This window comes from Symphalangus syndactylus, chromosome 6 (genome assembly GCF_028878055.3).
Source record: "Symphalangus syndactylus isolate Jambi chromosome 6, NHGRI_mSymSyn1-v2.1_pri, whole genome shotgun sequence".
In the NCBI taxonomy this organism is placed as follows: Eukaryota; Metazoa; Chordata; class Mammalia; order Primates; family Hylobatidae; genus Symphalangus; species Symphalangus syndactylus.
The window spans coordinates 112041133-112053669 of NC_072428.2; the positions used below are offsets into that span (position 1 = coordinate 112041133).

Here is a 12537-nt window from a genome sequence, read left to right on the forward strand (position 1 = left end):
TCAAATTTAAGTAGAAGTCAGAGAGGTGACTTGGTTTCCCATTATGATTCTGTGAATTATTTAAGACCTGCTCCATGGTGGAGGGTGGTGATGGCAGAGGGAGTGAAGGGCAAGAATACGAGAGAGGTTTTAAGTTGTTCAACAATCTGGCTTGGGAAACAGACTGATACACTTGAATTACTGACTGAATAATGCAGCACCTAGAAAATTCTTAGACACAGACAAACAAAGTGTCTGATTCTTTGATTCAGTTCAGACAAAATAATAGTGAACAGAGGCTGGAGTGGTCACAAAAAGCTTCATTCACAAGAGGAAACGCAAGTGGGACCTTGAAAAAAGTATCATTTTAGCAAAGAAAAGAAAAGTGTCATGTTTTCTCTTGGTATCCTCCACAGTGTCAGAGAGATGCAAAAAGCACTCATTTTTACAAAAGACATTTAGGATGAAAGAGGAGAACTTCAAATTCAACAAATACAACTTCTGCTACCTGAAAATAACCTCTTGTTTTTCTTAAACTCTCACAACCACTAATTTCCTTATGTAGCTAATATTTGCTAGATTGATTACATGCCTGACAATCTGCTGTTAGGCAGATTGCAATCTATGTGACCTCACTGACTAAGAACCCTGGAAGGCTGGCATGACTGTCTTTATCTTCAGACAAGGAACCCAAAGCTCACAACCAGTAATGGCAGAACTAGAGCACAGATACCAAGTTCCTTGCTCTTTCTTTTACATGGTTGCACTCTGCTGACCCTTTCATTGTTACCATCTTTAGCATTTATAAGGCCTCCTAAAAATAAGTGTTTTACTCAACTGAGGCAAGAATTTGTCCTGCCTTCACATGTTAATTTATACCAAACATAGGCCAGTCTCTTAAGATTGCAGAAGGTAAAAGGAGCTGTTGGAATGCAATAGCAGACAGGCTGTAGCATGTAAAAGGATGTGTGCTTGGTAAAACATCAGACTAAAATTCTGGTGCAAACCTTCATGATTCATAGAATTAAAGAATTGGATGGAACATCAGTGCTCACATTACATATCAGGAAACTGACATCCAGTGGATCTTTTCAACTGCCTGGTCTTTGGCTATGTTATGAGGGATGCCAGGAATTAGACCAGAACTCATTGATCCTGTTTATTATCCTGAAACATGTCACACATCATTCCAGCATCAAGCTAAAGTGTCCTGCTTGTTTAGTACTATTTTAAGTGCAGCTGTGATTCTCTGATCACTAAATCAGTTGTTCTCAAATTCAGCTGCATATTAGAATCACTAGGAAGATTTTAAAAATCCCCAAACCCAGGCAAATCAGAATCTTTGGGGATGAGGCCCAGGTATTTTTTAAACTCCCCTTGTAATTCCAAGCCAAGTATGAGTTATGCTCTATATCACAGGCACAAAAGACCATGGCTAATAACAGCATTCACCTTGTAGCTTAAGAAATTCTTTCTCTCTACTCCTAAAATACGTTTCGATTCACAAATACATGGACAATGTAAAATATTGATGCTAGAATAATCTTTTTAAGACATATCTATCTGATCATATTACTCATCGCTGCCTGCAGGGCCAGGACTAGGGCAAGGTGAGTGAGGTGCCTACAACACACAACTCAAAGAGGCACTCTGAGTCTCATTTCGTTTTTCTCCAAACTATGAGCATAAACTATGAAGTCAGATAGACATGATTTGGATACTGGCTCTGTCATTTGCCATCTCTTTAAGTGTAGCTGTTATCTTAACTCCCTAAACCTGATTTTTCCCCTTATAAAACTGTCATACCATTAGTGCTAACATCCCCGCCTAGCTGGCACCTTCAAATCCTTCAAGGCCAAGCACATCCTCTTCTCCACTAGTTTTCCTTCTCCCCATCCTCCTTCCCCCAACCCCTTCACCAAGGCCAATTAAACTGTTATCCCATCTGTACCTCTGAGCCACTTTAACATACTTTGGAAATTTCCCTATTAAATTATAATTATAATTACTTATTCCCATGTCTGTCTTTCCAGCCATTAGGCAATCTAGCAAAAGGAGAAAAAAAGCCTTAAGAGTTAGTTAGACTTGAGTTTGAATCTCAGCCAAATGACCTTGGACATGCTCTCTGAGCCATAGCTTTCTTATTGTAAAATAATGAAAATAATATTAAACTTGGAGAGTTCTTATGTTCTGTTACATGGCAGCTGGGGAAGAAATTGTAGTTTCTTTCCCCAGCACATCAAACCCTCCATTCCAAGAGCTAAACCCCATCCCCAATCCAGCTGTGAGCTTTCTGAGGTCATGAATTTCATTCTCGGTGACAGTCTTGGGTAACTTGACCAAAGTCCAGCACATAGTAGATACTCAGAAAATGTTTGTCATGCTGAAATAAATCAAGAGATGACCAGTGTTTACATATATAGAGAAGTGAATTTTTGAATAGCAGAAACAACTTGCAAGAAGGCCTAGGGAGGAGAATAGGCACAGGCTTTGCTGGGAACAGCAAGGAGACCGTGCTAAACAGAACAGAAAATATACACTGGGAAACAACACAGGAGGAGATAATGGAGACAGGCAGCATTGCCATTATTAAAGGGTTTGGGATCAGGGAGTATTTAGACTGTCTCGGGCCGTTATTGCAGGTTGATATCACTATGCTTGGATGAGATTCCTCACCTTTCCATTGAGCAGATAGGTGGCAGATTGCATTACGTTCATCAAAACTCCCACTGGACTCCAGCTAAATTTATATCTCAATGGATTGTTTGAATGTTCAGGGGCTGGAAGCCCACCACAGTAGGAAATATATGATTCAATCTATAAGTTAAAGAATCAATAAATAAGGAAGAATTCACAACTTAGAGAATGTCTAAGTAATTAATTGAAGACAATGATATGAATGGAGTAAACTTGCTACAGTTTTTCATTCTTACAGTTACTAAGGCATTCGAAAATACATCTTCAAAGCATGTACCATTTGGTTAAATAACAGTTAATTTTATATATATGGTTTTTTAAAAAAACTGTAAAAATAGTGACTAACATTTTGTTCAGTTAAAAATCCAACTCTTAGTTCAATTCTGCTTAGTCAGTTCCTACTAACTTTTGTATTCAAATTATAAATTTACATATATATAATTTTAATACATATATATACACACACATTCAAAAAACCTAAAACAATCTGAATCATCCCATTTACACCCATTTACACCTTGTCAAAGGTACTGTTTCATAAAAGATATTTCATATCAACGGATTGCTGATACCCAAAGATTCTTCTCACTTTTAAAAGTCAAACCTTATTACAGAATCTCCAAGGTAATCTAAAATTTGTATTAAGCCAAAATTTTATAGTAGCATATGTTTCTCCAAAAATTGGTTGCTACCAAAGACTTGGACATTGTTTTCCTGTATGGATATTTTGCAGTTATAAGATATTATTTAAAATTTCTGGGAGGTCGAGGCGGGCGGATCACCTGAGGTCAGGAGTTCGAGACTGGCCTGACCAACATGGAGAAACCCCATCTCTACTAAAAATACAAAATTAGCTGGCATAGTGGTGCGTGCCTGTAATCCCAGCTACTTGGGAGGCTGAAGCAGGAGTATTGCTTGAACCCGTGAGATGGAGGTTGCAGTGAGCCAAGATCATGCCATTGCACTCCAGCCTGGGCAGCAAGAGCAAAACTCAGTCTCAAAAAAAAAAAAAAAAAAAAAATTTAACTTTGATTAAAGGTGTTGCTATATTATAACTCATACTTTGATTCTGTACACAAGAAGTTAGACATTTTAATGTTCCCTTTGGGTATAAATTGGGCTCACCGTGGCTCCCACTTCCTTGGCTTTATCTATTGTTTCCATTGCTAACATGTGATCCAGACCAGGGTCCAATCCCAATTCACCAATGATTGTGATGCCAGCATCTTCCACACTGCAGCAGGTGGAAAGAGGAAAAAGGAAAACTTGGATATAAAATAAAAACAATGCCATGGATCCACTCAGTTTGTTTAAAATGATTAAAACTTACCTCTTTTCCAATTCTTTTAGTGCTGGTGTGATGTAGCTTGCAGTGACCATGTTAACTTTGTTTGTGATGCAGGCCTTGGCCACAAGAGGGTGCAATACATAAGGCAACAAGCTTAAAAACAGGAAGAAACTAATCAGAAACTCCCTTTTTCAACCCTATCTTCTAAGGTATTTGAACTGTATTAAAGCTGCATCTTAAGGTACTGTTCTGATTAAATTATTCTCTCAGAAAAGGGAACACTTATACACTGTTGGTGGGAATGTAAATTAGTTCAGCTGCTAGAGGGCAGTTCAGAGATTTCTCAAAGAGCTAAAGGTTGAACTATCATTCGACCTAGCAATCGCATTACTGGGTATCTATCCAAAGTAAAATAGCTTACTCTACCAAAAAGACACATGCACTCACATATTCGTCACAGCACTATTCACAATAACAAAGACATGTAATCAACTGACATGCCCATCAATAGTGGATTGGGGCCAGGGGCTGTGGCTCATGCCTGTAATCCCAGCACTTTGGGAGGCCAAAGACAGGTGGGTCGCTGGGGCCCAGGAGTCAAGACAAGCTTGGACAACATGGTGAAGCATCATCTCTACAAAAAATACAAAAATTAGCCCAGCATGTTGGTGCATGCCTGCAGTCCCAGCTACTCCAGAGACTGAAGTGGGAAGACCACTTGAACTCAGGAGGTCAAGGCTGCAGTGAGTCGAGATCACAGCACTGCACACCAGCCTGGACAACAGAGTGAGACCCCGTCTCAATAAAACAAAACAAAAGTGAAACAAAAATTAAAAAACACCAAAAACAGTGAATTGGATTAAAAAATGTAGTACATATATACCACTGAATACTACATAGCCATAAAAAAGAACGAAATCGTGTTCTTTGCAGCAACATGGGTGCAACTGGAAACTATTATCCTATGCGACCTAACACAGAAACAGAAAACCAAATACTGCAGGCTCTCACAAGCAAGTGGGGGCTGAACATTGGGAACACATGGAATTAAAGATGGAAACAATAGACACTGAGGACTACAAGAGGGAAGAGGTAAGAAGTGAAGCAGGGGCTGAAAAACAACCTACTGGGTACTATGCTTGCTACTTGGTGGCAGATTCATTGATACTCCAAACTTCAGAATCACACAATATACCTTTGTAATAAACCTGCACATGTAACCCCTGATTGTAAAATAAAAGTTGAAAGTAAAATAAATAAATATTCCCTTGGACATGATCAATGACTCCCTTTGGGCCACAGAATAAATTCACCCTGTTATCACATCTAAATAGCAATACTCTATTCTATTGACCTGATGAGGAACAAATGCCTGAGAAGAGGTTTTATTGTTTATTTTTTTTTTTATGAACTAGAGAAAATCTGAAGTATGCAGAATGAATTTGACAAGTGCAATGATGTAGTATGATACTGTTTATGTTGGTTTTTATTTTTTTGTTGGTACTGTAGACAGCTTTACCAAATAGTCAATAAAAAAAAAAACCTAAATATTGTCATGTAATTGACAGGATATTTTATTATTCCTACAATAGACTATGGATATACTCATTTATATGAATGTAACATTCATATTTATGAAAATTTGATTGCTTGTGATTATGCAGTTCCAGCACCAAATTATAATCCCAAAGCCAAAATTGTTGAAAACCCAATCAAAGTTGAGCTTTAAGTACAGCATCATCTGTTGTTCACCATGTGGTGAACAACATTTTTAGCCATTTTGATAGCCTTTACATCGATCAACACCATTAAAGCCTATCACCTCCTTGGGCCCTTCCTGGAGTCTACTCAATAACGTAATACATGGGCGATCTCGACCTAGTTTGACACTTCCTGCCAGCCATTTGGAAGATGTGAAGGCAAAAAGAACAGCAGCCCTATTTTAGTGGAAAACCCAAGACAGAAGACCCCAATCCAAATTATACCTGCCTCTTTAAGAAATTTCCAAAAAGTTATTTTCCTCCACAAAGCTTTCCCAGATTCCCCCAAAGCCAGATATCCTTCCTCTGCATGCATCCAGTTATATCTTTATAAAATTTAATAGAATTTGTTCCATTCATCCCTATATTTCTACAGCTCATGTATTACATTATTGAGTAGACTCCAGGAAGGCCCAAGGAGGAGACAGGCTTTGATGGTGTTGACCAGTGTAAAGGCTATCAAAATGGCTAAAAATCCACGTGGTGAACAACGATGATGCTGTACTCAAAGCTCAACTTTGATTCGATTTTCAACAAATTTGGCTGTGGTATAGTAATTTGGTTCTGGGACTGCATAATCATAATAAATTAAATTTTCATAAATATGAGTGTTATAAAAATGAGTATATCCATATTCTATTCTAGGAATAATAAAATACCCTGTTAATTACATGACAACATGTAAGTTCTTTTTTAATGCCTATTTAGTAAAGCTGTCTAGCTGTCTACGGTACCAACAAAAAAAATAAAAACCAATGTAAACAATATCACACTGTATCATTGTACTTGTCAAATTCATTCTGCATACTTCAGATTTTCTCTACTTCATAGAAAAAAAAAATAAAACTACTTTTCAGGCATTTATTCCTCCTCAGGTCAATAGAGTATTGCTATTTAAATTTATTATAATTCAGAATAAAATTGTGTATGTCTTTTATCAGTATCAAAATCTCCTGGTCTCTATGTTTTTGTTTCTTTAAACCAAAAAGAATTATCTACTGCTAACAAATTTGGTAGACCTTTAGAAGCCACTGAGTAAAATACTTGCAAAACTATTAGAATCAAATATTAATAGAAAATGTGCAATGTCATCTTAAAGGTTAAGCAGAAATTTTTAAATCACATTCTTCATATTAAACTTGCCCAATCAAAATTTTACTGAGATCTAATAATATTTTAAAACTTTGGCCTTATAATAGGCTGAGAAGTAGAATGATAGGACTTCGCCTGGTGGTACTTTTTAAGACGAAGGGATTAGAGTTCATAATTCGTCTCGAATATGACATAGTAAGCACTCAGTGGGACATAAATTATTTAAGTTGACTCCAACCCAATTACTCCAAAAGGTCAAAAATGTCACTTGTGAAAAATACACACAAAATGCATGTGGAATTTTCAAAGAAACACTGAAATCAATTACTACTTTGTATTAAATTATTAAAAACTAAATTTGAAAAATTAAAACTATGAGAATTGTACATATTACTAAAAAAATTTTGTGAAACATATTCTTTACTCACTTTTTTTGTAGTCCCTATTACTGTGTTTATATCAAAACATTCCTTCCCCAACTTAAAAAATAAAACATTTGGCCAGGCATGGTGGCTTATGCCTGTAATCCTGGCACTTTTGAGAGGCTGGGGCAAGTAGATTGCTTGAGGAGTTCAAGACCAGCGTCAGCAACATGGTGATACCCCATCTCTACTAAAAATACAAACTTTAGCTAGGCATAGTGGCATGTCCTAGTAGTCCTAGCTACTTGGGTGGTTGAGATGGGAGGATCACTTGAGTTTGGGGGGTGGAGGTTACAGTGAGCCAAGATTGTGCCACTGCATTCCAGCCTGGGTGACAAAATGAGACTGTCTCAAAAAAAAAGAAAAAAAAAATTTAAAGAATGCTATAGGATAATACTGTTTAATGGCATTACCATTATTCAGCATAGAAAATACACCAGATGAGAAAACATTAAATACAAAACAGATTTTGCTAATGCTAAATCTTATTGAAGGCCACTTGTTTGCTAAATTTTAAAATTTGGACATATTAATAGATTGATGTCTTTGTCCATTAACTTGTCACATTTTATTTCAGATTTTGTTTCAAATGGATTTTATTGTTTACTTTTAATTAAAAATGATACATTTAGGTACCTATGTGTGGCAAAATAAATTATTGTTCTACTCAGAAGGCTAGATCATTCTATTTTGAATCAGGATTTCTTTTCATAGTAATACCAGAGAGGTTCAGTTGGTCAATAGTCAATTTTTTCTAAATAAAAATTAATGCTCATAAAATTTGTATAAATTGAGTAACATTTTAAGTGCATGAAATTAGCCTATATTTAAACATATCAAGAGAAATGTAAAAATGCCAACCTACAGAACTACCTTTCATTATGTTTTCTGAGACTTTTTTTTTAAAGCAGAACATCACAGAACTTCCTCCAAAGATATAATTTGAATCTGATCTGTGAAAGTGATTAGGTAATCACTATAAGGGAACAGATAACTTTCTTCCTCTCATATTGGGAAAATTCTAAGAATGAATGACTATTCTCATCACTTTGACATTTCCAAACCAAATTTATTTATTTATTTATTTATTTATTTATTTATCTATTTATTTATTACTTTTATTTTAGGTTCAGGGGTACATGTGCAGGTTTGTTATACAGGTAAATTGTGTCATGGGGGTATGGTGTACGGATTATTTCGTTATCTAGGTAATAAGCATAGTACCCAATAGGTAGTTTTTTGATCCTCACCCTCCTCCCACCCTTTACCCTCAAGCAGGCCCTGATGTCTGTTGTTTCTTTCCTTTTGTACATATGTACTCAAATATCATAACCAAATTTAGTTATAAAGTAAATCTCATGTAATCTCATGTAACTCTGTATCTAGATGTTAGATCTGCGTTTTTGTTAGTTAGTAATACTGTATTTCAAGATCTGTTGCTATGATGAGACTTAAAATGGTCATAAGGCTAAATAGTCTACTTATTTCATTTAAGCTTTATGACTGCAAAGGATAAAATAGACACTAAAGTATAGAAAACATTAATACCTTATGACCTGCAATCCCACTTCTAAGTATATACCCAACAGAAATGTATAATTACTGTTTTGGTGAAATGGTCACTAAAAGACAAATACTGAAATGTGTATAGCAGTGTGACTTATAATAGCCAAAATCCAGAAACAACCTAAATATCTATAGTAGTCAAAGAAATAATAATAGTATATTCACATAATGAAATACTACACAGCAATGAGAATGAATAAACTATCATTTCAGACAATAGCACAAATGACTCTCATAATCACAACATTGAATGGAAGAAGGCAGCCACAAACAAGGATATACTGAATGATTCCAATCATATGAAGTTTGAAAGCAGGCAAAAACTAAATGTCAGAAACCAGGATAGTGATTACCCTTAGAGGACAGGGTAAGTGAATAATAGAAAGAGGAACCAGGAGGGCTTCTGAGGAATTATTGATATTGTGTTTCCTGACACAGATAATCATCACAGAGTGTGTTCACTTTGTGAAAATTCATTGAGCTATATACTTACGATTTGTACACCTTCTGGACCCATACTTCAATTAAAAACTTTACTCCAAAAGAGTATGAAGAGAGGAGAAGTGAAAGTTTCAGAAAGAGAAAAATAAGAGAAAATAAATAACAACAACCAAAATATGAAACTCATTTCTTGCCAGATACTGACCTGATGACAAGATCCTGTTTTGCCACCAAGAAGCCCAGCTTCTCTTCCTGTTTACAAATGTCCATGCTAACAGGATTAATATTATATTTCTTGCCTAACTGTTCAATTTGATTCTTCATGTCAGAGCCTATTTCAAGAATTAAAAGTCACATTTTTAGATATATCAGAGTAACATATATTTTAACATCTCCAAAAATAAATTTTCAAATTTCAGAAACAAAGTAGTTTTCTAAAATGTAGAAGTCAACATGCTATAAAACATATTTTTCTTCTTCAAAAATTAGGGCTTATTTACCTACTGTTATTTCTATATTGCCATCCCTTGATAAATATTCCAATACAGGCTCAGATACGTAGCCAGATCCAAGAACCAAAACCTTTCTCCTGGTGCCCATTGAAAGTGACTGAGCACGTTCCCTATTTAAAAAAAAAAAAAAAAGGGAAAGGGCTAATTAAAATTTTTTTTTTAAATAACAGAATCTTGCTGTCCACAAATCACACTAAAACCTAAATAATGAAGCAACATTTTCTCTTCACATAACTTAAAATAAGAATTTCAACATGAATGAGTTCCCTATGTCAACATTTTTTAAAATTATTTTACATTTTGTACAATGAAGAGCAATAGACCTGACATCTCTGGGATATATATCTATAGATGTATAGACGTATTTCATGAATTCCCAGTATTACTAGTGAGGTGCAGATGCTGGACCTTTTCTTGGCTTACTCGTGATTGAGTAACTTGGTCTCACATTTTATCATTCCAGAAGATGTGATTCAAAATCATGGAAGGGGTTTTACCTTGGAAACCTTATTTATTCCTCACAACAATCACAGAAGACAACAATTTGAGGAAGAGAATATTATTATCCATATTAGAAATTGTTTTGTCATATATCTTTAGAGTCACTTGAAAATAGTCAAAACCATGACTTTGAGTCACACATGCCATGGGTTCAATGTAGAAACCAAAGACTAGTGTTAGGCATTTTTTAAATTCTTGAACAGTTTATTCTGCTGGAATTTATATTAATACCTTCCAGGCAGATGACTTTCTGTCTTTCCCACAAACTATGTCCTCCAAGGCAGCATCTAAGACTTACCCATCTTTATAAACCCATTAATGCTCAGCACGTTTTGTCTTAAATATGGAATTTACTCATTAAATATTTTTTGAATCAAATTCCCTGTTATCAACATGAAACCATAGAAATGGCCTAGTGCCAGGGACTGAAGTAGGCTCTGTTATTTAGAATCTTTAGGCCATAATGTCTCTTGAACATTAACCCAAAAAACTTTTCATTAATTTAAAAAAAATAAAAATAAATATAAGTATAAAAAAATTCCTGTCCTTCTGTACCCCAGCACACATATTACTCATGTGAAGAGGTCTCATTTAACTACTACTGTCTCCCATTTCACCTTCCAGAGAGAACCACTATTATTCGGTTATTATATATTCTGTCTAACAATATTTTCTATAGTTTGTATAATTAAAACATTCCAAATACCAAATGCTCAAAACAGAAACTCACTCCTAGATTGTAATACTGTCCAGCCCATCAGTACCCCCAAACCCCAGACTCCAGGTTAATAATCACGTGCTAAGTGATGAAAAGAACAGAAGAATAAGGCAGGGTTCAATATAAAGTAAATTTCCTTTCAAAATGCAACCTTTATTATCAGTATCTTAGCACAAGTTTCCATCAGGAAAGAGGGCAGCAAGTTCTAGCAATTGGAGCCAATAAACCTGCTGCTTCATGAAATATCACACATAAGACAGAAGATATCATCATGACCAGTCATGTTAGACATGTCACTAGTATCAGTAGTGTAAAAGACCATCAGATGATGAGAACCAAAACATAGAGCTATGAAAAACAAACAGATGTGAAGTTTTACCTGTAAGAAACTCTCCTATAGGGTTATGGAGTTAGCTTCTCTTATTCACAAAGAAAAAAAGTAAATACTTAGTGTCTTATGCCAGTATATTTCACTGACACATTAAAAAGTAACTATAATCAAACCAGCACATATGGAAAAGGCCTAACTATAGTACACTTGATCTGGGCAGATCTCTTTGTTTACTACTTGTAGGTAGAACCACTGAAAAAGAAGATAAAACAGTTGTGTTGTTTCCCAACTCTGGTTTCTCCTGAGACTTCAGTATATGGGTTCCTTTTTTAATGTGAAAAAACCAGCAGAGTAGATACAAACACAGATCAAGGGCAATTGGCTGGAGGAGACCAGAATATTCCAAAAAAATAAAATTAATGTTTTCAAACTTTAAGTAGTAAAATCAATTAAGGAGACAAAGGCCTTGGCTAAAGACCTTTCTAAAGTAACTATTCTCTTGAGTAGATTTGTTACATTACTTTTTGGCACCTTCCCCCTAATAAGAATCCCTGGAGAAAACTACCTCTTATTTTCATCAATCATTTATTCACAACTCTCTGAATTTGTAACCACGAATTCACTTTCCTGAACATTATACTAAAAAAAAGAGAGTCCAAATCCTCAACTAAAACCCAAACTGAAAGCACCACAGGAAGGCTAGTGTGCTCATTTTCCTTTGAGAAAATAACTGAGGCATGACCATGTATCAAAAGCTAGAGAAAAACAAGAAGTTACCTGAAGGATAATCCTTTTGGATTTTTGCTTGCTTACCCATACATCTACACAGGCTATTAGAAAGCCAAAATGATGCTATGCTACTGTTAAGTGGGAAACAGTCACAGTGGTTTCAGCCAGCCACTTAGGTTGGATTTCCTACATTTTCAAACATTATCAAAATGCATATATTCTACAAACCTAATATTAAGAACTCCCACTGAAGCATTAAAAAATACTCATGAATTCCAAGATAAGAATAAATGTATAAAACAAGAGGATTTGAACAATACTTACCTGCTCTCCCGGAGTGTCTGGATATATTTATATTTATCAGGTAATGTACCGTTGGATGTAATCACTGCCTAAATGTATATGACACAAGACATTTCTTTAGTATCCACAATTTAGTCCTACAAACATGGTCTTATGACTGATAGAGAAGAGACAGAATGACAAAGATGGAGAGAGAGA

The 12537-nt window shown here is 35.4% G+C and overlaps 1 protein-coding gene across 4 annotated transcripts in view; it reads right to left on the minus strand.

The window, feature by feature from the left end:
- The window catches only part of AASS (aminoadipate-semialdehyde synthase), a 71776-nt gene that overhangs the window by 15275 nt on the left and 43964 nt on the right, over window positions 1-12537 (minus strand). For all 4 annotated transcript variants that reach the window (XM_063642174.1, XM_055283815.2, XM_055283816.2 and 1 more), the window contains 6 exons: window positions 12361-12428; window positions 9746-9867; window positions 9451-9577; window positions 4007-4117; window positions 3802-3910; window positions 2656-2796 (listed from right to left, as the gene is read on the minus strand). In XM_063642174.1, the coding sequence (XP_063498244.1) occupies window positions 2656-2796; window positions 3802-3910; window positions 4007-4117; window positions 9451-9577; window positions 9746-9867; window positions 12361-12428 (678 nt within the window). The remainder of the gene's footprint in view (window positions 1-2655; window positions 2797-3801; window positions 3911-4006; window positions 4118-9450; window positions 9578-9745; window positions 9868-12360; window positions 12429-12537) is intronic.